The 27,238-nt window shown below is 28.3% G+C and overlaps 1 protein-coding gene across 3 annotated transcripts in view; it reads right to left on the reverse strand.

The window, feature by feature from the left end:
- Positions 1-27,238, reverse strand: part of LOC105846914 (phosphatidylinositol phosphatase PTPRQ) — a 146,565-nt gene that overhangs the window by 74,651 nt on the left and 44,676 nt on the right. For all 3 annotated transcript variants that reach the window (XM_065810984.1, XM_065810983.1, XM_065810982.1), the window contains exon 5: positions 1-217. This exon is cut by the window's left edge and continues 53 nt beyond it. In XM_065810984.1, the coding sequence (XP_065667056.1) occupies positions 1-217 (217 nt within the window). The remainder of the gene's footprint in view (positions 218-27,238) is intronic.

The raw sequence follows: 27,238 nt of genomic DNA on the forward strand, positions 1-27,238 counted from the left end.
TCATTTAGAAGACCTGCAGAAAACTCATATATAGTGTAGCTATGTAATGAAGTAATAAGAGCGGAACTTCCGGAAACATTAAATAATTTGGTTTCATTATTTGGGTCTTTACATTTAATTACAAAATGATTTGATGTATTAAAGATTGGTGCATTAACATCAATGGTAACAATGACAGAATATCTTGTAAGTTGATAAATCTGTATAATGTTCAAGTCTAAAAACAAATAAAAATTTTTTTAAAGGTAATCATGTTATATTATATCAAACAATACCATTGCAAGATAATTGAGCTATGTAAGGCAATGTAACAATTTTCATAATACAAATTCTCCTCTGAACATTGATAATTTTATGGCCCAAACAACATTTGTGTCACAGTCTTGTGTACCGGAGATTTCTTCTTTATTCTCATAACTACTTAGCAGGTATCAGTCCTGTGTGCTCATAAGTAGCCTCTGTTACTCTTAATTTCAAAAAAGTTAATGACAAAGGTTTTTTTTCTAATTTTTTTCAAAGGACAATTTTGTGCTATTTTGCCCTTTTTTCTTATACATATTTTAAAGGCTATATATATATATATATATATATATATATATATATATATATATTCATAAAATTATTTATGTTGCTGTTAGGATCTGCTACTTTTTTTAACACTTGCTGTAAAATAAAAGATTTTTTTTTTTTTCAAGTTGTTTTTTTTACAATGTTTTGAAATAACAAATGTTCATACAATTTCTCTAAATACTGATTGTTTTATTATATAAGAAAGGTTATGAATACCATTATAAACGTTATAAACTTGAAAAATATTACTTTATTAGAAATAAAATATTACTTCAAATTTACATCATGATGCTGGTATCCATAACTCAGCGAAAATTTCTTATATAATAAAATTATTAGTATGAAGAGAAGCTGTATTTATTGATATTTTAAAAATAATATATATATTTATATATATATATATATATATATATATATATATATGTATATATATATATATTATATTTATATTTATATGTATATATACACATATATTTATATATATATACATATATTTATATATATATATATATATATATATATATATATATATATATTATACATAAATATATATATATATATTATACATACATAAATACATATAATACATAAATATATATATTATACATAAATATATATATATATATATATATATATATATATATATATGTATATATACATATATATATATATATATATATATATATATATATATATATATATATATATATATATATATATATATATATATATATATATATATATATATATATACTTATACTTATAATATATTAATACATATACTATAAAGTATATATATATATACTTATACTTATACTATAAAGTATATATATATATATACTTTTAAAAATAAGACAACTTTTTTAACTTATTTATTGTGTTAAGATATGCTTTGATGATATTTAGTCATTATTTGTTAAAATATAATGGTTAAAAACTGTATAAAATATAGTATATAATTGTAAAAATAAACATAATAAAAGCCATAAAATTGATAACAAATTTCCTATTTATACAAAAAGAATTATTAAAAATTGTTTTAACAAATGTTTTATCAACCATACAGCAATACAAGCAATGCAGTTGCAAAAACAAGTTATTAATTCCTTGAATGATCTTGTAAAGACTAACATTTAATTCTAAAGTTAGGCTTGATGGATCAACTAGCGAAACGATTTATACTCAAGTAACAGTTAAGAAAGAAAACAGAAATCTTTTAGAAAAAGCTAGTTTACTTATTTTAAACTTGCTACAACATTATCTACAGCAACTACATCTTTTCAGTATTGTTCAGTTTGTGGATGCAATATAACAAAAATAAATGATCTTGATGCAGCTAAAAATATGTCATTGACAGAGATCGGTCTTTGCTTTGGCTTTTTTACTCTCAATGGTTGGATTAAAAGTGATGGTGAAAAAGTGGTCAACATGAACACTGTCTGAAAAGAAAATTATCCAAGGACGAAAACAGAAAATTCAAACAAGGTTTCATATGAAGTTAGATTGGTAATTGATAATTGATAACGTAATAGCTGGTGACTTTTGGTCATCAAATAATGGAAACAGCTAGGAAATTTTTTCAGAATGCAGAGAAGTCTGCTTAAATTTTTGAACTTGATGTCAGTATGATAAAGTTGTTAAATGTTATTTTGTGTACATTGTCATCTAGCTTTTTAATTAACTTTTCACTGTTTAAAGGATTCTGCTACAAAACAACTAAAAGTATGTAAACTTTTATCCCTGGTATTATATGTCACAGAGTCTGCATCACATTCTTATTTGTGGTTGTCAAGTTGTAGAGAGAATGACTTGCCTATTTGCATGCTCAGTAAAGAGACACAAGAAACTTTAAGAGTTTTCATTTTATTTTCCAGAAAGTGTTTTCGTTCCAAATCAAATGAAGATTTATCAAGGCGACTAATGTGTTCTTCTGACCTTTTGATAAGTTGTTTGAGAAAACCATGTCACCCTTAAAACAACGTTTTTCTAAGTGGCATTCTTGATGTACTCAAAGAGGTTTCAATTTTTGAGTAACTATAAATTGTAATTGCATAGTTTTGATATTAGTTAGAATTCGAGATGGTGTTTACTTTATTAGTGTTTATTATTTATATAATAAAATAATGCATGTTATGTAAATAAATGTTTTTTGTGAATATACAAATTTGTTTGTATTATTATATATACTTCATAAAGTATTCTTTAGCTTTATTCGTACGAAAGCTTGTTGATTTTTTTTTGGCTAAGGACAATTAAACTACATACATTTCTATAAACTCTTAGAGTTAAGATTGTTTTCAAAGTTTTCATTTCATATTTTAAAGAAATTTTGAATTATGCCAAAGTTTAAAAAAAAAATTAAATTACTGGTTTCTAAGAGCCCAAGACTGCATAGAAACACCATAAGTAATTTTTTGTTTGTGTTATCTTCAAATACATAAAATAGCATTGTAGCATTAAATCAGATTAGTTCATGAATTTGATGTTTTAAGAAAGTCACTTAACTTAGGTAACTATGCAAAATGCACTGTTGCTATGGAACACAGGTATCTAGAGCAACCAAATAAACAATCTTATGGTATCATTAAATTCATAGTATGAAGTATACTTAACTTAATTGTGGGGAAAATCTGATAAACATTTTAATTATTACTTTTGTCCAGCTAATGATTTTGGCCTTCTGTGCAACGTTGCAAAAAAACCCGTATTTGAAAAAAAACAAAACGAGCCAGCTAGTTTTTTTGAGTAATTTTGGGTGGGTGACAGGAATAATGTTGAAAAATGAATTTCGGAATAGCGTCGAATATATTAAAAAGGCCTAATGTTGCAAAAAAAAAGAATAGTGTCACAAATAGTAAAAACGGAATAGTGTCGCAAATAGTAAAAACAGAATAGTGTCGCAATAGTTAAAAAAAGAAAAGTGTAGCAAATAGTAAAAACAGAATGGTGTTGCAAATAGTAAAAACAGAATTGTAATCAGAGAGAATTAACGTAAAATAGGGTTAAACTCAGACAAAAATAGTATAATGCTAAAATTTGGCAGAGAGAAAGTGCACAGTCTTTATTTTTCTATTAAAGTAAATATGATTATAGCAGCTGTGCCAGCTTTAGTGGGTGGACTGGGTAGCAGCACTGTATAGATGGGTTTTGGGGTTTGGTACTTTTTCCACCACAAAATACATACTCAATGTATTGTTGGCATTAATTATCCGGAAAATTTTTAAAATGTGGGTTAAACTACTTTTCCACTGAACCCCTCAATTAACAATACCACTTCAATACTACAGGAAAAACAGGTCGTTATCAAACGCTTATACAAATGATACAACCGATACAAATGTTTTATCATTTAAGGAACATTTGTCTAGAGTAACAAAAGGTCTTAAAAAGTCCTCTAAAATTATTTAATACCTTAAAACAAAAAAAATGTCAAACTATTTGAAAACGAAAGATATTACCTTAAATTCATTTGTGACATTATTCCCTTTTTTTGTTCTCGACACTATTCCTTAAACTCATTTGCGACACTATTCCGTGTATTATTTTACAAGTATTCTAATTTCCGCTTAACACTTTTACATAAATAGTATTTAAATTTAAAATATATTAACTTCGTTTAAGAAAAGAAAAGTTAAAGATATTTGTTTACAAATTTAATCCGTCATTTGTAATAATGGCAAAAAGCAGCTTCACTTTTCGGATCGAAATTAGACATTTAGTATATATAATATATCCTTGGTAATGATGTGCATCATTTTTACCTAATGAGACGTAGCATCATAACCTATGGTGTCTTTCTAGTTTCTTTTTTCTTTTTGTTTATTAGATATATATAGGGGCTGTTCAAATAATACAGGATTATATGCCGTTTTATAATTTTTAGTCTTCTTTAACAGCTTGTTTCTCCATCAGTAGGTTCATATATATATTCATTTATGTATATATATATTTATGTATATATATATATACATAAATGAATATATGTATGTATATATATTCATTTATGTGTTTATATATATATATATATATATATATATATATATATATATATATATATATATATATATATATATATATATATATATATATATATATATACACACACACACACATATATATATATATATATATATATATATATATATATATATATATATATATATATATGTTTGTGTGTGTGTGATGTGTATGTGTACATGTACAACTCGAGCAGCAATATTTTATTATAAATATTAGTATTTAGTTATGTATGTATTTATATAATATAGATACATACATACATTTATATATAAAATTTGTAAATAAATAAAACAAATTACCTTAAACTACAAAATTTAAATTCTTTGTCAATGTAGGATACACCAAATATTTATAATATACATAAATATAAATATATATTATAGTAAATATAATACACAGAGATAAAGATGTATATAAATATTGTTACTGTCTTCTAAAAACACCATCTTTCGGAAAACCAAATTGATTTAATGAATATATATATATATATATATATATATATATATATATATATATATATATATATATATATATATATATATATATATATATATATATATATATATATATATATATATATATATATATTGTTAATATTTAGACTATATTTTATTTGTCAATTTAACTTCACTGTAATTTATAGTATAAAATGCTGCTTACCATTGCAAACGTTAAAGACTTAAGTCTATTAACAATTGATAAATGCAACGCGTTTATTAATTGTTAATAGACTTAAGTCTTTAGTCTAGTAACTTAATTATATAGAGTATATAAGTTTTGGATTTAAGATATTAAACATTTAAATACACTCTACAACAATTTTTAACTTTTTGAAAAAAACAAGAACCAAAATAGGTTAACTTTATTAATTCAGACGTGCTGATTCCAAATATGTAATCAGTTATGCTGTAGCACGTCACAATTTTTTGTAATAACAATTTAAAGATGTAACGTAAGATGCATTTTTCTATACAGATGAATAAGTATATGAACATGTTTATTATCACTTTTAACACAAATTGTTTACTTGTATTTAATTGTATTTAGCCTGGCGTTTGAATGCTGAATCGGGTTCATCGCGCTGCAAATTCCAGCAGTAATCTGCAAGCATGGCGGGGCTCCACTTTCCCTTGTATCTGCTTTCCATTGTGGCAATACTCTGATGAAAGCGCTCGCCATTTTCATCATATACATCTCCATTGACAGAGAAGAAGGAAAGATAGGAATGAAGAAAGTGGAGCTTCAGCGACATGTTACAACCCAGTTGTTGATAGGATGCAATTAATCTGTCTACCAAATCAGCGTTATTTGGTGCAATATGTTTTCCAAGAAATCCCTGGCACACCCGTTTGAATGCATCCCATGCTGCAAGTTCATATTGATCCATCGTTCCCGAAAACGTTTCATCCAGCATCAGTTCTCGTATTTGGGGCCCTTACGAAAATGCCCACTTTAATTTTGGCGTCACTGATTTTAGGAAATTTGGCCTGCAAATACTGAAATGCTGGTTTGTCGTGATCTAACGCCTTTACAAACTGTTTCATGATTCCAAGCTTGATGTGAAGATTAGGTAAGATGATCTTCTCTTTATCCACAAGTTCATGAATGAAGAAATTCTTCTCTTTATCCACAAGGTTCATGAATGACGTTATGGGAACCAACTTCAAATGTTTCTCGTTGTGACCAACATTTCTTCATATAATGTTCTGATTTCATCCTGCTATCCCATTTGCAGAGGAAACACATGTACTTAGTAAAACCAGCCTGCAATCCATTTAGTATAGCAACAACTTTTAAATCTGCACATATGGACCATCTGTGATCTCTGTATTTAATTCTGTCCAGAACAAGTAATATATTCACATAGCTTTCCCTCAGGGTTACCGAATGTGCTATGGGAATGGAAGGCAGCACATTTCCAGTATGCAGTAATACTGCTTTAATACTATAAAGTGATGCGTCAATAAACAAATTCCACATAGATGAATCGTATTGTATTCCTAGATCATCAAACAATCCACTGATGTCATTACAGAAGCAAAATTCTTCATCCATAGAGAAGTATTGCTGCAGTTCCCGTGATCGCTTTCTAAATGACGACACTCTTGCATCACCAGCCAACAGATGCCACTCCTGGAGACGTGAAGCCAGCAATTCACTCTGTTGCTTTGTTGAATACAAATCTCGAGCGAGATCTTTCAGGTCAGATCCTGTTATGAAGTGGGGTTTACGCTCTGTATCTTCTGGCAACTCGTAACTATCATCGTCATCAGTATCCTCGTCTGAATCAGACGAGGATACTGTCTGTCCGAGTTTGGGATTTCCGATGGAGGTTCAGGAACAGGGAGTTCAGCCGAATGAGGAACAGGACGAATAGCTGAAGGTAGATTTGGGTACACTATAGCTTTCTTACCCTTAGAATTGCGACCTGATATGTTTACAAAACAGAAATGGCAATCTGAGCAATGATTTTAAGGTTCACGCCACACCATTGGCACCCCAAATGTTGGTCCTCCGCCAGTCCTGTTCGCCCACGACGATAGTGAACTATCACACAGCATGCATGAGGCGCCCACACAGCATGCATGAGGCGCCCAGTTCTTATCCTGGTCGCCGACTTTGCAACCAAAGTATAGTTCATACAGTTTTTTCACATGTGGTGTCAATCTTCGTCTGCATCTCTTTAAAGTCAGTTCGCCACAAATGTAGCAAAAGTTGTCGGCTTGATTTTTACAAGTTCTAGGCATTTCTAGTTTCAATATACACTGTATTATATCTATATATTACTTAACTAACTGTAGTTTATCTAAAATAAAACAGACTTACATTTAGTCTAATACAAGGTTAAACAAATGCAAATAGGTATATGATAAAGAAATGCTAATAAATAAATCATAAACAACTGCTAATAAATATATTAAAAATCACATTGACAACTTTCATAGTGAAAATCGAAAATTTGAAAATGTGAATTTAACCAAAATTGGTGGGTCACACAACAAAACGGACATCATTTTCGTAATCTCCAAATCAAAATACATAAGGTAGTGTCAATGGCATTTCCGTTTTTTTTTCGTTGTTGTACAATGATATTAACGAATTTTTATTTTAACTTTTTGCCTCACTCTGCGTCACTTTTTCAACGGAAGATCGGCTTCAAAAATTTTTTCAAAATTAATAGGCTGGGCATGCCCATGCCGTATCCAGTAACTTATATATCTTTGCTTTTTCTTCATATTTACTTATTATTTATCTCTTTTTAGATATGTTTTTACAATCTTTATATTCACTTAAAATAATAATAAATAGTTTTATAGAAAAAGTCATAATTGTAAAGATTCTTTTGCGTTTATTTGTTACCAAAGTAGTAATACTACTATTAATATGTTTATTGATAATAGTGAAATTGAAATGGATGATATTAGGCTTAGATACTTTATTAAAAGAAATACTATCAATTTAAAAATAATTGATACGTTAGTGAAATGATTATAACTTGGAGAGTTGAAATTATTTGTCGTCAAAATGCAAGAAATGCTGCTTTGCAAGAAGAAATTAAGTAATACTTAAATTATTAAATCAACCAAGTCTTTTGCATACCTTTCTTGATTTCTTAAAAATTCAAACCTCCCAGCTCACAACACAAGATTGTCAGACAGTTGTCAACTTGTACATCGTCGAACAAGAACTTCGCTTAGTACAAAATCTTTCTACACATCTGTGCCACGAACTTGGAACAATTTAAGTGAAAAAACGCGCGATTCAACATTGTTAGAAACATTTAAAAAAAGACTACAAACTTTTTAAAGCTGCTTACTCGACCTAAACAATGCTTGTTTATTAGTGCTTCTGAATCCTCCCTCCCATCTTATTTACGGTTGTTGTCGAACTATGGCACTTTTATCTGTAATTATTATTATTATTAAATTATTAATCTCTAATTATTTTATATATATATATATATATATATATATATATATATATATATATATATATATATATATATATATATTATATATATATATATATATATATATATATAAATATATATATATTATATTATATTATATTATATATTATTTATATAAATTTATATATATATATATATATATATATATATATATATTATATTATATTATATTATATATTATTTATATAAATTTATATATATATATATATATATATATATTATATTATATATTATTTTATATAAATTTATATATATATATATATATATATATTATATTATATACTATTTTATATAAATTTATATATATATATATATATATATATATATATTATATTATATATTATTTTATATAAATTTATATATATATATATATATATATTATATATATATATATATATATTATATTATATATTATTTTATATAAATTTATATATATATATATATATATATATATATATATATATATATATATATATATATATATATATATTATATTATATATTATTTTATATAAATTTATATATATATATATATATATATATATATATATATATATATATATAAAAGGTAGCGGGATGGTTTTTAATATTTTCTAATCACCATCCCACCTATCCTAAAATTATAGATTTCGTATTTTGTGTAGATTAAATAAAGGAATAATAAATCTCTAGAGTTTCCCTATAGTAAAAAACCTATATTAAAAAAACAACTTGAGGTCCGTTACATTCTTAAGAGACTGTCGCCGTAAAATATTGAGTTGAGTTTCACATCAAACGTCATTAAGCAATCAAAAAACAATGGTATATTTAAACATTTTATTTTTAAACAAGTCTTAATTTTTTGTATTTACCAATTTTTAAATAATTGAAAAAAAATTCGGTCAGAATATCTTCCAAAATGTTTCACTCTCATTTATAGACTTCAATGCCGGCGCTTCACAATTCCTAAAATTAGCATCGCGGTGTCCTTTCCCAAACCACTTAATGACATAATCCTTTGGATCGAAATGCGTAATTGGTGGACCTACTAATGAAATGAACATTAAACTCGACACAGTTTTTATTAATAAAGAGTTTCGCAAGGAAGATAAGATTATATTCATAGTAGAAAAAGAACGCTCACATTCAGCTGTTGAAACAATCAAGGTATTTATAGCAGTTCTCAGAGGCTTAAGATCATTAGGGGTTTTATTACAGTCACCAGTGGAAATGTATCCACGAAACCCTTGGACTGCCGTAATTTCACAAATATTTAAAGTTTTTTTTTATTGTCTAATATCGTTATTTCCAATGCATGGATCTTAGTCTGCAAACCATTGTGGATTATCAAAAATTTGTAAATTTTTTATTAAATTATCGTATTTTTCTTTGTTTGGATCATTTTCTTTGTCTTGTAAAGATTTATACTCAGCTCTAGTTGTAAACATTCTAGAATCAAGATTTTCACTTAGTTTACTAAAAAATTCATTTTGATTAATTTTAGAAACTTTTCCGATCTGTAGTTTGACGCCTTTAAATTCAAACTTTTCTGCTGCAAGCTCCGTTTGCGAATTAATATTCACCTGAATTATTTCTCATTAATTGAAATATATGGTATTTGAAGGTGATAAGCCGATGTGAATCAGGTAAAGAAGTTTGGCTATCTTGTAATTTTTTAGAAAGATGTTCTAGTTCTATTAAAACATCTAGCATTAGTCCCATGTTGAGTATGAAAATTGATCACATAATTTAATTTTAAGATCTGCATTTTGGGCTCCATTACGCCTTAAATCCAATGAAGATTCATGAAAGTGTTGATACAATGCTGCATAATTATTCCAAACAGCCATCACAGATCGAGCGCTAGACGACACCCATCTAGTGCCTAGAATTCGACCAATGGAATTTAGTTTTACACTTAAAGCCATAGCAACAGTTTCCAGTTTTTTTTTGTTTTTATGAGATGCACTGTAAATAATATATATTTTATCAAAAAAGCTTTTCATGTCACAAATTAGTAAGATATCGCGCACAACATTATTTACTGCTAACTCTAATCGGTGATTGCTACAATGCCATAAAATCAAATTAGGAAACTGATTCAAAAGTAACTGGGCCACGCCTGCCTTTTTGCCAAGCATATTAGAAGCACCATCACATGCAAAAGATACCCAATTACGTAATAAAAAATTGTTGTCAAAACCAAAATCGTGTAAAGCACATATAAAAGAGTTTGCAATAGACGAGGCCTCTGTATTTGTTAATTCGATAAGATCAAAATAAATTTCTGGAATGTTCACTCTCAAGCAGATTGACAGAGCAGACTTTTTGCTCATCGTGGCAGATTCGTCTATCATAAACTTTACTTTATTATCGTTATGAAGAATATATTTTACAAGCTTAGTGCGCATTTTATTTGAAATCGTATAAACAATATCAGCGCATGCGTGATTAGATTGTAAAATACGTCCCATGTCTAAACCATTTTCTACCTGTAATAATATTAGTTCTTTCAAATCAGAAAATGGACGATTCATTTTTGCAATGTGATAAACAGTGCGAAATATGCGGTAGGTAGTTTCGTGCTGATTGATCTGCATTTTTGAACTAAACATCTCTATGGTGTTTTTTTCGGACTGAGAAATAATTTTACAAGCCTTTTCGTGTGCAACTGATAGTTTATGGCTTGAAAGCTTTTTCCTCATTGGTTGTTGTTATTATTCTTTTGTTTCGCCATACTCCTTAACGTTGCCAAGCGTCCACTCGCTAGCCAATTTTATTCCTTAAGATTTTTCGGCACCTAAACTATTTGTTGACTTACAAACAGAACAACCAAGACGTGTTAACCCTATATTGCATATTGTGTCTTTAAATTAACAAACCATCTATATATCTATTGCATACTGTAAATCGAAGGAAACAATTGTTTACTTCCTAATGTTGTTTCAAAAGATGTTTTTTAGCATTTTGTAAAGTGATTAGTCAGCTATTTTTTTATGTTTTTATTAAATGTGCCAGTGTTTTTATAGTGGTAATAAAAGAAGTCGCGAATTATTTATTTCCTCTTTTAAACTTGAATTTTAACAAAGAAAAAATAAAGGAAGCTCTAATTAAAAATTATGACTCGTATTGTATGATATCTATATCATTACATTCAGTTATTTTGAAATATTTGGTTGAATAATAAGTCAAAAATAGTTAGCTTTGTGTGTGTGTTGGTCTTTAAAGCAACAATATGCATTTTAGATATATTTATACATTTTTTGAGATTATTTGTTTTTCTTCTACTGCAGAAAGACATTTAAATGTGTACAGAAAATTAAATATATATTTAAAAATATAAACTTAAATTAGGAAAACCTTAAGTAGAAATATAACTTTCTCAACCTCTTTGAAGTTCTGTTTAAATAATCTTATCATTCAATTATTATTCTATATATTTTAACAGTGCTTATTTATTGTTATAGATGAATCCTAAAAGCTTCTATGGATCTTCAAAGAGGTTAAGAATCCCATTTGGAGAGACTGTTTTCCTTTTAGACCAATCTGAGTTTTCTTATGTCAGTGATCTATCTTGTGAATCTGATGAAGACTTTATTACATCAGACTCAGAATCAAAATATGCTAATTCAGAATCGGATAGTGATGTTTTTGATTGTAATGATCAACAACAAGCACTACAGTTGTCATTCGGTAAAACATATTAACCTCCACAGCCACCACTACCACCAGTACGCCAACCACAGAAAAGAAAACGAAATCTTATTTGGAAGATTAAAGAAGCTGATGATGTTAAGCAAATAAATCTTCCATTTCAAAACAGTAACGATGAAGAAGATAATAGGAATGTAATCTCAGACGAGCCGATATCATATGTAAGAAGATTTCTAACTGATGAACTTCTTCAAAATATTGTTGACGAGTCTAATAAATATGCGTTACAAAAAAATATAGAGAAGAATTTGCGTTTGGACAAAAATGAATTAGAGCAATTTATTGGCATTTTGTATTTAATGAGTATTGTGAAGCTCCCATCAACACGTATGTACTGGAGCAATGAGTTGTACTTTGAAAAAGTTGCTTCAGTGATGACATTAAACCGATTTGAAAAAATAAAGTTGTTTCTTCATTGTAATGATGACATGCAGCGTCCAGAAAACTGTACTGACAAGCTTTACAAGATACGCCCGATCGTAAACATGTTGAAGGAATCTTTTATTAGCCTGAAACATGAAGAAATTATGTGTATTGATGAACAAGTTTTTCCTTTCAAGGGAAGATCCTCGTTGAAACAATACAATCCTCAAAAACCTAAAAAGTGGGGTTACAAGTTTTATATCTTGGCTAGTATTGATGGACTTGTTCATAATTTTGAAATACATTCAGATTCAATTGATGTTTGTAAAGGCCTGATTTGAAAGCATCTGGAAATATTGTGATGCACTTGTTAGTAAATGTACAAAGGCATAAATGGCACAAACTGTTTTTTGACAATTGGTACACTGGATTGGAACTAATAAAAACACTTTATGATCAAGGCATAGCATGCACAGGAACAGTGCGTACAAACAGGCTTCCAAATCTCAACATGCCCACTGATGGTGAATTAAAAAAAGAAGGTAGAGGTTCAACTGCCATCATGGTTACCTCAGTTGATAATGTTGAGCTTCACGCTGTGAAATGGTTTGATAACAGGGGCGTTGCATTTCTAACAAGTTATGAAGCGGTGAATCCGATAACCATTGTTAACCGCTGGGATGGAAAATATAAGAGATTTTTTCAAGTCAAAAGACCACGTACAACAAATATATGGATGGATTAGATCTCGTTGATGGCATGCTGAGTCTGTACAGAATCCTCATTCGATCAAAAAAATGGTACCACAAACTCATTTGGCATTTTTTTGATTTAATAGTAGTGCAAGCGTATATATATATATATATATATATATATATATATATATATATATATATTATATATATATATATATATATATATATATATATATATATATATATATATATATATATATATATATATATATATATATCTATCTATCTCTCTTCTATATATATATATATATATATATATATATATATATATATATATATATATATATATATATATATATATATATATGTGTGTGTGTGTGTGTGTGTGTGTGAGAGAGAGTTCCAATGGACTGCAACTCTGTTTGTGAAAACGTTTGATCTCTACTCACATCCTCTTACGGTTGAGCTGCTTGTCATGGCCGCGCAGGTTGTACACCTCACCCCCAATTAGTTGATGCTATGGGAAAATGCCAAATACCAAAAAATGAACTTTTTTTGAGATTGGTAAGTTTGAGTATCTGCTTTATTTTATCAAAATGGCTGACAGATGATATTGTCTTAGTGACGTGGTCTTGAACATCCTCAAGTAACCTAATGTCTGTTTCTAAATATGGGGAGCAGGCTTGAATGACGAATTCTAGATGTGACCGGATATACGTTATAAAGAGTGTGCGCCACAAAGTTAAGTTTCTATTGCGGAAACCATTTTTGAGCCTTCCTAATATGCGATTGGCTGTGGATTCTGCTTTTTTAACTTGCGCTCTTACTTTCAGGTAGTTTGAGATGAGCATTCCAAGGTCACTTTCAATAGTTGTAGTTGGAATTGTGTGGCGCATGCAATCGGCGGTTTCCATGGAGTACTCATGTGATAAACGTTTCTTAGGACAACCTGCATGCATTAACTTACATTTATCTATGTTAAAGTGCATGAGCCAAGTATTTGACCATGTAACCGCGTTATTAATGTCTGTGTGAAGTGTTGTGATGTTCGATTCTGACTTTATGATCCCAATAATTTTGCTGTCATCAGCGTATAGTATTATCTTGTGAACGATACTATCTGGAAGATCGTTTACAAAAAAAGTAAAAAGTAGTGACCCTAAAACAAAACCTTGATGAAATGCACTTGTGACGTTCTTCCACTCAGAAACGTGTTCTCCTAGGACATCACGTTGCTTACGATCTTTTAGCCACATTTCGATCCAAAGTAGCTGTTTGTTGTGAATGCGTTATGCTTTCAGTTTATGTTTAAGAGAATTGAGCGGTGTTGTAGATGCTGCTGCGCAGTTACGTAAAAGGCGTGAATGGATTCCGTCGACATCAATTGATTTAGTTTCTTCATGATTACTAAGATGATTTTGAACCTCTACAATTGTGAACCAATTTTCATTAGTTTTACACGTTGCTTGAGTACAACCGTGAAATGTTTGCATACTCCCATCAGGTTCAGTTTTAAAGACAGACTGAAAATAGTTATTGAGGGTGGAGCAAGTTATGTTTATATATGTTGTAATAGTACCATTGTCCTTTTTGATTGAACAGAGAGAACCTTTGACTTCTTGTTTACTTCTGACAAAATCATGCACATGCACATGCACATATATGTGTTTATTTTGTTTACTCGTTTATATATATGTGTCTATCTTATTTAAACATATCTTGTTTACTTACGACATAATGATGCACATGCACATGCACATGCACACACACACACACACACACACACACACACACACACACACACACACATATATATATATATACATATATATATATATATATATATATATATATATATATATATATATATATATATATATATATATATATATATATATATATATATATATATATATATATATATATATATATATAATATTATATATTATGATTAACAACCATATTTTAAACTTTCAGACTCAAGAATTGTATAAGATAATCAATTCAAGGCTCACTTGATTCAAAATAAAGGATTCAAGAAAAGAGTCAAGTGAAAAAGAAGTTTGTAACACAGATGACTGAAAAATTGTATTTCATATGAATGTTTGTAGATCTTCATTATTTCAAACTGATGTAGACTCAATCAGTGATTGCATATAGGTGTGTATATATATATATATATATATATATATATATATATATATATATATATATATATATATATATATATATATATATATATATATATATATATTTATATATATATATATATATATATATATATATATATATATACATATATATATATATATATATATATATATATATATATATATATATATATATATATATATATATATATATAATTGATGTAAGAAGATTAGAGTCACACGATATTAGATAACGGTGTAGCCTATATAGTGTGGCTTTAGTGATGTAATCTGTAGCCTAAAAACTGCTGTCATATACATACATACATACATACATACATACATACATACATACATACATACATACAATACATACATACATATATATATATATATATATATATATATATATATATATATATATATATATATATATATATATATATATATATATATATATATATACATATATATATATATATATATACATATATATATATATCAATTTTTCAGAAAATTTGATAAAGATTTTGTTGGTAATTAAAATATACATTGTTATTGTATTAAAAGCTAGATTTTCTATTTTAAAGTTAGTGACCCCTTAACTAATACCGATTTCTGCTGACCCGCAACTATTAATAGTTGCGCATCAACAGATATCGTTATTTCCTTTGCCTTTTTTTAGTACAAAAAAGCTTTCAATTAAACTAACATAAATAATAGATGTCAGTATATCGAATGTGGGAAAAACTCAGTATTTTACAAATCCTTAAATATGATCTTTAACTGATAAGGCTGATTATTCTTTAATTGATAAGATTGGTATTTTTTAATTTTAAAAATCTGACTATAAAATTAATTGATGAATATAAAATGTGGGAAAAACTCAAAATTTTGCAGATCCTCAAGTATGAACCTTAAATGATTAGGTTGATTATTATCTTTATATGATAAAGTTAGGTTTTTTTAATTTTAAAAATCTAATTAAAAAATTAATTGATTTATTGGTTTCACGGTTTAGATCAAACTGTTATATTATGCATAATTATAAGTTGTTTTTTTTTCGGTAAAATAAAACTTCTTATTTAATAATAATAATAGTTCAGTTAGGCTTCACATTTGTATAGGATTTTCTTGAATTGCATCTTGGTTATGTTCTTTTTTTTATATTCGCTAAATCTTATTTATATATATATATTTTTTTGTATTTTGCGGAGACCTTGACCAAGTATGCCGAGAATGAACTAGAAAACTGCGTTAGAGATATCCTTAAAAAAGCGCCAGATAGAAAAGGTGTCGGTGACCGCAAAAAACTAAACCACAACAACAGTTTTTATGATATTTTTTAGATCTGTTATTTAAAATATGTTTTTATCTCGTGTATACTTTTAACTTTGTGTTTCATTTGTTTTAAGTAATAAGGAACATTGGTTGCCGTTTCTGTTATATTTTCTGAACGTGTAATTTTCGTCCCCAGAACCCTACAAATTCTGTGATAGCTAAAATACCCGTATTTCTTAACGAATGTCTTTTGAACATCCAAAAGTCGTTCAGAACGTCTATTAAACGTTAAAAAACGTATTTTTTCGTCTAATTTTGTAAAAATGCACTTAATCGGAAATTCTTATTTAAATCTTCTTACAACGTCTATAGATCGTCCTGAAAGGACGTCTTTGAGCGTCTAATCTAGAACCAGTTTAGAACGCGTCCAAGACGTTCCGTCTGAACGTTCATGTACGTTTTTTGTACGTCCCCGTGTTTGCTGGGAAATCTTACTATAATCAGTATCAAAATATAAATACTAAAATTTGTTGAGCTACATATCTTTTTTTTTTTCCAAAGTTATTAGTTTTAATTTCTTGGATCCATTAGATGAGTGCGAATATCTGATTTACTTGAAATTCAACCTTGCGTGTATCTACTTTTTATTATACTCAACTTTCTCATTACTTACTCATTATCAGATATTCTACGATATCACGTGATATCACGACTGATAAATTTAAGATTATTATAATAACTTTGTTTTTATGACTTAATTTGACTATTATCAAGTTTGTTGTATATATTTTAGCTCTAATATTAGTCACTACATTTTTTTACGAATGAAATTTTGTCAAATTTTCATAAAACTGATTATAATTATCCTAAAATTAAATGATTTCATGTCATTTTTTATTGAAGTTCAAACATAATTAAATTCTTTTTTATTCTTTTTAGTTGTCATTGCTTTATTAGTTTGCTTACTGTTGAAACATGGTTTTAATTTAATAAATTTATATGTTATGAAATTTACTGCGTTAATCACTATTCACAGTTATGAAGAAATTGGAACTCTAAACTATTGGGGTAAAAATAATTTGGTAACATTTAAAAGCCTATTTTTTTAATGGTTAATTGTGCTATAGTTATTTTGTGCTAGTATATATTTTTTTGTCATTGTCATTAAAAACAATAACTTAAGTTATGAATATAATAATTTATTTTAACTTTTTTAGCACAGTGCCTTTAAAACAGTCTTCTCTGTTTAACAAAAGTTTATTAATAAAGAAGAGCATTATTGGAACACTCTGTTATTACTAGGCTCTTAAGTTTTTGGCACCATAATTGATAATGACCATGTTTAAGAAATATTTTATGAGTCACTAATTCATGAACACAATGTTAAATATGTAAAATAATGCTCCTCTTTTTTAATAAACTTACTTGTTCTGAAACACAATAATAAATATGTAAAATAATGCTCTCCTTTATTAATAAACTTACTTATTCTAAAACACAATAATATTTATGTAAAATAATGCTTTTGTACTTTAAGATGATCTTTTTTTTTTAGGTATTGATAAATTGTACTTGGCTTTCCTTCTGTGGTGCTTGCTGTTATTAAAAAGAACCTAATATCTTAAGTTTTGTGGTCTTTACTAAATGGCCAGACCAATATAAGCAAGTAAAACTAAAAAGATTATATTATATAGATAGGGCTGCCATTGTCCCGATTTTTACGGAGGAGACTGCAACAATAAACTAATTAAAACTTTTATAACGTTTTTCAGCGGAAAAACCGGGACAATGGCAGCCCTATATGCGGCGGCCTCCCAATCAATTTTTAGCGGCAAAATTTTCTTTCTTCCGCCTCCAGTAGCTTCTGCCTTTCCATTGGCAGCCGCCTCCAGAAAAAATTGTGAAGGCAGAATTATTTGGAGGCCGCCTCCGATGGCTTTTGCCTCCCAACTGGCTGTGGCCGCCAGATTGGAGGTGGAAATATTTGCCTCCAGCCCACAGTGGGCCAGAATCCCATATTTTTGGAAAAAAGTCATGTCTTTTTTTCCTTTTATCCATAAGCCTCAAAATTTGGTATATAAAGTAATTAGATGGTTTAGTTTGAATGAGCATGCCTTTTTTGGTGGTCGCCATGGCAACCCCAGTTGCATAGCAACACATATTTATGCTTAGTTCCAATGGGTTATTTTCAGCCAAATGTTTCTAAACTTGGTTGCAAATTAATTTGAAAATTCTAATATGATTGAGCATAACTATTTGTTTTAATTTACAGTCACACATTCATTTAGGTACACACATTTCCAAAATTATAAAGTTACAAAAGACAGATTTATATAATAAGTCAATAACTCCAGCTGGTAAGTTTTTTGTTTTGGTGTGACTTCCTGCTGTCTTTCTCAGAGGTGCAATAAATAGATCAGATGTACACAGTAGTCGATTTAACAAATCTTGGTTAGTTTTTACACGAGATGATTTTCTTGCAAAATGTTCACGATAGTTTTGAAAGTCTTTATTGCGTACTTCTTGAGCTTCTTCAGAACTTATACCAATGGGTAATACTAAAGTGTTAATTTCAGAACCATGGATTAAAATTTTGTGGAGAGATTGTGGCATATAGTACCAAAAATAATGATGAACATAAAGTAAAGCTGCTTTTAAACAGAAAGCCTAAAATTTATCAGTGTCAATGTCTAAACCACATGAAATTGTTGCCAATACAATATGAAAATTGAGAATCAGTTCAACATCAATATTTAAAATTTGTGCAAACTTCTCCGCATTTTGAAATGCTCTTCGAGCCGTATTTCCATCATTTGATGTTTCACTACCACCAGATTTCGGAATATCAACTATCAATCCCATTCCATCTTTAAATCTATTTTGAATTTTTTGTTTTAAGGTCTTAACTTTAGATTTATCTTCTACTGTTCTTGCCTGCGAGTTTTTCAAAGTCATTTTACATTCAATATGTAATAAACATTCAAAAAAACGTGTCCAAGCATGTAAGGATGATAGACCAAATGAATAACTGCCTGTCATACCTTTTTTCAAAACCTTTTTTTTAATATCATTCATTGCTTTAAGACTTGCCCCACATTTAGTAAAGCATTAACTAAAATTTGTAACATCTGAAAGAGTAGTGTAAACTTTTCCATCAATCATAGTAATTTGTATTATACGATGTATTTTTGTATTTTTATTATTTATATCAACTTCAATATATTGCAAGTTTGAAATCTCAAGCCTAATGAGATCCTCTTCTGATTTAGAAACTGCTGCCATTTCTTTTTCAAATTTAAAGCGCAGAGGTCTACAGTGCATTTTTGATGATGGTCGTGGGTTTCGCCAAGCTGGGTACCGTTTTCCATTTGAAAAGCCACACAAGTCCAATGGCACTAGGCAAGTAATAAAAAGTGCTCATTGCTTTCTTGTTACTGTTTCTTGCGACATTTGTTCATATATGGACTGTCCTGTGGCACCATCAAAGCCTGTTTTGTATTTCAGAGAAAGTCTATTTGGAGTGCCTTCAGTGCTGAGGGCATCATACTGTGCCTTGCATATTCTATTTTCCACCAAAGCTTGCATTTTTATTTCAGCTGAAAAGTCTGAGACAGATATATCTGCAGGATAGCATAACAGCTTTGCGTCACAAACATCCTTATATGAAGGATATATCAACTCCCTTTTCAACTGCTTGTTTTCGAATAATTTGGTTGGAAGCTTTTGTCAATCTAGCATCTAAAATAAGACAAAGAACTTCATCTTTAGACAGTCTACAATTTTTTTTTGAGGTTTTTTCAATTGGATTTTTTTTTCTCCGTTTAATTTCTGAAGCAAATTGTAACGCAGAAGCAGAATGCATTTCAATTAAGTGACTAATTTTATGTTTTTTGGTTTTAGTAGAGTAGTCATCAAAGTTTGCCTGAATTGGTCTTTCAATAGGTATTGGTATTACATTTAAATTATCAGGAACATGGATTTGCAGCCATTTTTTATTCTTTTCTTTAAATCGAGCCATGCTGCTACATGACTTGCGCCACTGATCTCGTAGATGCGTTATTATAGTTCCTAATTGCTGCTAGTTGCAATCCAAATTCGTAGCATCAATAAGTTTGTCCACAATACCAGAGTCAGGTATTTGTAGATTATTAGGCTTATGCATAATGAATGCATAGATATCAAAATATTTCATTTTCAGCCTACAAATACAAAAAGTATATTATTCATGAGACATTTGGACAACCAGACATTAAACAAGCTCCAAATATTTATATGTTCATTTTAATGTGATAAAAAAAGATGTTTTGCTTAAAAATTGAAATGATTGGAGCTTGGGAGCACAAAAAAATAGCCAGAATGTTGGCCCCCCTGTCTAAAAGATGAAACTTGTAAAAACTATGTATAGAGACGCAGCTGACATCCGCCGACAATAGGTAAAAAATATATTACCAATGTACATATTTGGCAAAGTATTTTAAATCTCAAATTACTGGAGCACACTGAACCGCAAAAGTAATTCATTATTTAAGTGAAATTTTCACTAAAAAAAGTACTTTAAATACGCCATAATTAAAAATTAATTTATTTGATATAGCTTACGTCTAAAAAAATTTCGCAATTGCTTATTTGATTGATAATACTTAGTTTTATTTAATTATGCAATATAAAATAAAGTCTTAAAAATTAATAACAATTTTATGCTTATTAGTAACACGAAAAATTTTATTGAATTAAAAAAAAAAATTTGAAAAAAAAAAACCTTTTTTATGCAAACGGCATGATACAGAAATATATACATTTTATAAAAGCCGGATGTTTAAGCATAGTCAAGAAATAGATAGTCTGACCACTTGCGGTATTCCTCTGATCAACTCTCTGTTAGCAATTTTTTAGTGTCCAGTCCGCCGTAGAGTGCACAAAATTTATTTTCGTCGATTGTTTTTCTACGAACTGCTTGTTTAAATTGCATCTTCTTCATCCAATTTTTTAAATGCCTGGTGCTAATTGTTCTATTTATGGATGCAGTACTTTTAGGAGGCATAAGGGAGTTTCAATATTTAAAATTCCTGCATCTAACGATAGTTTTAATACTTCTTGGAGGAAAAATCTAATAACCATTATTCTTAAAGATCGTATTCAAGATATGAATTTGAAGGCTCAAATACAAAGTAAGAATCTGTTTATTTGTGAAAAACATTATCTTCCATAAATGATACTTCATAATGATAACAGAAAGTCACTAAATCCTGGATCATTACCGACTATTTGTCTACCAAAAAAAAGTTTTATATCATCAATACCTATACAAAGGGAATCTGCATCTTCAATCGTTGCTAAAAGAGATGCTTCTATGATTTCAAATAGTATTATTACTTTTAAACCCATATATAAATCATACGAAGAGTTCCTTAATCGTATTAGCAAGTTGAAGATTTGTAACTGGACAGTGACTGTGAGTCCTGTTGTGGAAGAATTTAAACTTTATGACACAACCCACTTATGTCCTCTATATGAAATATATGTTGATGATAGTCTTGCTTTTACCAATCGTGTATATTCTTGGCTTATTTCAGATGATCATTTAATATATAGAAAATATAAAAGGTCAATGCAACATATTTCAGCTTCAAATCTTATTTCTGTTGTTACTTCATTTAGCCTGTGTTCTTGAATAACTGATATATTCACATTAAAGTCAAATCTGTATATTAAACATTGTATTTCAAAAAAGTTTGATTTATTTTTATGTAGGAATGAGTTTCCCTTAAATCAGACAGAGTAAATTCTGTGAAGCCAAAGTTAGGATCTAATGAAAATATAATCAAAGAATTAAAAGATAAAGTCAAACATTTTTCAGCTCAAGAAAAGTTTATTGTCCTAGTTCTTGATGAAATAAAAATTCAAAAAAATCTTGTTTGGGACAAACATTCTGGAGAATTAATTGGTTATGTTGATTTGGGTGATCCTATTGTTAATTTTGCAGCATTACAACAGGCAGACAAACTTGCTTCTCATGTGTTAGTTTTCTTAATAAGAAGTATTGTAAATCCTTTCAAATACAGCTTTGCAAACTTTGCTACTATAAATATTACATCAGTGCAATTGTTTTCTCTATTTTGGAAAGCTGTTGGCATTTTAGAAATCTCAGTTGGTTTAAAAGTAGTAGCAGTTACTTGTGATGGAGCATCATTGAATAGAAAATTTTTTAAAATGCATTTTAATCTAACTGAGAAAGAAGATAATAATGGTGATGTTGATGTGACTTACCGCACTGATAATTTATACTGATGATGGCGATAAAAGGTTTATATATTTTATTTGTGATGTCCCTCATTTAATTAAAACAGTAAGGAACAGCCTTTCTCATTCTGGAGCTGGTAAAAGTAATCGTTACATGTGGAATCAGGGTCAACATGTTTTATGGTCTCATATAACTGATTTGTTTTATGAAGATTTAAAATGTCAATTGCATGCATGTCCAAAGCTAACCGTTGAGCACATCAAAATAACTCCATTTTCAGCTATGAATGTTTGTTTAGCTGCACAAGTTTTAAGTAATTCATGTAATACTGCATTAGAAATCTATGCACCATCTGATACTACTGGAACTGCACAGTTTTGCAAATATTTTAATGATTTTTTTGATTGCTTAAATGTTTGTAATACAAATGATTATATATTAAAACGCAACTCATTTTTGAAACCATTTTCTGATACTAATGATGTTCGATTTACATGGCTAAAAGAAAATTTTTTAAAATACCTTTCTGATTGGCTTTTTTCTATTGAATCAAGACCCGGAAATTTTTCAAAAAGTGATAGAAGTAATATGTTTATTACTTGGCAAACCCATGATGGTATAAAGATCACAGTTAATTCTGTTAATGAACTTGTCAAATTTTTAATTAATAACAATGTAAGTTATGTATTAACTGAAAGGTTTTGTCAAGATCCTTTAGAAAATTACTTTGGGCAACAACGGTCAATTGGTAGAAGAAAAGATAACCCTTCCTTGTTTGATTTTGGATTCAATGATAATACTATTCGAAATCAACATATTTTTCACCCAATTGCAGGTAACTGTCTGAATGAATCAAACAAAATGTCAATGGAGGAGAGTATAACACGTATACCACGCAGAAAATGGATAATATACTGCTGAAAACAAAGAAATGAATTTGCATAAAAACGGCTATTTTCATAGCCACAAATCTTTTTAAAAACATTAATTGGCATAAAATATTGATCAGTTAATTGAGAAATTCGTTGTTATAACAATAAATAGAAAATTTTATTTTGCAGACTTGTTTTTTTGTTTGTTTTACTTTTGTTACAATGTAAACAAGCACCAATGATGCTTTTTATAGAACCTTCAAGAATATTATTTAAATATTAGGATTTTTATAGAGCCTCTGATAACAATAAAATTGTATTTGGGACCTAGCATGTAATCAGGGGTGATACTGGGTGATTTTCTTAAAGCTCATCTATTTTTCATAGGTACCTCTGGATATATAAAAAAATGTATTTTTCCCAAAAACTGTCATTAGGACACTATAATTTTAAAAAACATTTGATTACCTTATGTACCTAATGTATTAGATTATTAGTTCGTCAAATTTGGTTTAGGGACCTCTAAAATTTGAAAAAAACTCCCTAAATTTGCTGTCCCTTCCTCTTAATGGGTGCATGGGGGAGCCTTTATATGTGTAGTGGTTAGATCGCTTGTATTAGAAGCAATAGATCAGTGGTTTCATGTCTGCTCTTAGCATATTTACATCATCTTTAAAGTAAAAAATCCTAACAAAAACCTTTTTTTGACACCTATTCACTTGGGTGTATGGTGTCATAATTAAGCTTGACTTGATTAAGCTCAGAGCGGTGCTATATATATATATATATATATATATATATATATATATATATATATATATATATATATATATATATATATATATATATATAAATGTATATATATATATATCGCTAATAAAAGAGAAGACTAGAATTTTTTTTCATACATAAAATATTTTTTAATATAAATTCTAAATTTTTTGAATGTTTGTTTTCTGGTTTTGATATTTTTAGCCATAATTTCATTTAAAGTTTTGATTTTCACGAGTTTGAGTATGGTAAAATTGTATATATATATATATATATATATATATATATATATATATATATATATATATATATATATATATATATATATATATATATATAAATTAGTAAAAAACACTTAGCTTACTTTTTCTAATTTATCTAACTTTTTACTAATTTATTATTGCTCTATTCTTTAAGAACATTGAGCACTCCATTTGTAAAATACACTAACATAATTTACATATGCCATATATATATATATATATATATATATATATATATATATATATATATATATATATATATATATATATATATATATATATATATATATAATACATACAATTTATAGTAGGGTGACCTGACTGAGGTCGGAGCTCCTTAAACTTGGATGGCAATCTTCATAGTGGTAGTGTCACAATAGAAATACCCAGTTCTGACCTTAATGAAACAACACTCTCTCTCACTACAAATCAATCAGAGCAGAAAGTTAACCTGAAAATATTTGTTTATTATAAATTTAAAACTATTGTGTGTATATTTTAATTTTGTATTACAATTTGATCAGGGTCTTTTGGATTTAAATTCTTATGGGCATTACCTATGACTTATTGACACAAACAAATCAAAACATTTTCTCAAATTAATATTTTTAATGACAAATAAATAACTGAGTTACTATGCTAAGTATGTTTTTATGAAATTTGTGGCTATGAAAATAGCCGTTTTTGAATGTGATATTACATTAAACTATTTATTCAAATCCAATTGATGTTTTTTTCATTTTTGAACGGAGTGATTTTGACTTTGTTTGATTCTCTTTAAGTTAGTGGATACTTAGTTTTTCTTTTGCATATGAAAAAGATCTCACTCTAACATAAAGTGTAACCAGATGATAAAATAAGTTTAAAGACAGTTCTTTGGATACTTGATTTGTGCAAAGACTACGAAGTTCAGATATGCTTGCCATAACAACACTGTTTTTTAAAATTTCGGTTACAATCAGTTCTGAATCAATTTTATTTGCAAAACCATTACTTTATTGGCGAAAGAGAAGTTCAACTTTTGTAAAGATTTCTAAAACTGGAGGAGACACTTTCCACAAACCACCTCGATTTTTAGCATCTACAAATTTTTGGTAAGACTTAGTGGATGTTTCAGGATTCTTAAAAATATGTTCTATTTTACCAGCATTAAGAAGTGAAAGGCAGTCTGTGCTTAACTTTTGCTGCCAGAACCGCGAACTGCGAATTCTGCAATAAAATGTACCGAATACATAACCACTTAGATACAAGATATTTTCTTTATCTCTATCTGAAAGTTCATCTGACGATAGATCATTTGAATTTACAAACGAATTATTGCAAATTGAGTTTGTAAGAAATGCTAAAACATGATTGCATAGTTCATAGCCAAGAAGTCTAGTTGTTTTTTTAGTCAGACTGTTAATGAAAATTCCTCTATCACAATTAATATCTTAAAATATTAATATGTAAAATTGAGGATAAAACTTTTCTACATCGCCATTATCTTTAAAACTAGCTATTGTTGCCTCTAATAGAGATAGGATTTGTTGTGAATTTTCTAATAGCATTGCATGATTAATTCCTAACTCATTTCTATACAAATCAGGATAGCATTCGTCTTCAATCAAGGTAGTAATGCTTTTATCAAGCAGACTTTTAAATTCTCTGAGAAGAATAGGTGGTTGAGAATTTTGTAATGTTAAATCCAAAGGAATACTTTGATGTTTTGAATTTGTATGCCTTGTAAGGCCTCTTTGAGATATGCACTTCTTAGAGCAAATTGTGCAAGAAAATGTGCTTTCAACAGGTTCACTAGACAACTCTAACATCAAGGTGTCTAAATCTTTATTAAAATTTTCGTCTGCAAAAAGAAAATCATTTTCCAAAGAAAAAAATAATGTTTCAATATCAAATTCACCATCGAACTCTTTTTCCTTTTCCATACTTTGTGCACTCTGTTCCTGGCCGTTCGACAGTTTTCAAGTGTTTTTAACGAATATTAGAAAAATCACATAATACGGCCCGAGTGACCAAACTATCTATTTCTTATGACTATGGTTTAAGCTATAAAATGGTATATAACAATGTCATTTTTAGGAATATTTTTTAAATACTTTTTTCCACCACCTGGCCCACTGTGCAGCCGGCGGATGTAATGAATAATAATTGCTCATTTGCTTTAAAGCAATTATATATTAACTAGAAACAAATGTTATTTGACATCAAGTTTCATTTTATATGATTATTTGCAAAAGTTTTGAGTATTTAAAAAAATTATAATATTTTTTTTTAAACTAATAAATTAAGTAGAATAAATTAGTCGTTTTATTATTCAAAACAAAAGTGAAAAGTTGGAAAATTTACTTCT

The sequence above is a fragment of the Hydra vulgaris genome, chromosome 11, assembly GCF_038396675.1.
Source record: "Hydra vulgaris chromosome 11, alternate assembly HydraT2T_AEP".
NCBI classification, from domain to species: domain Eukaryota; kingdom Metazoa; phylum Cnidaria; class Hydrozoa; order Anthoathecata; family Hydridae; genus Hydra; species Hydra vulgaris.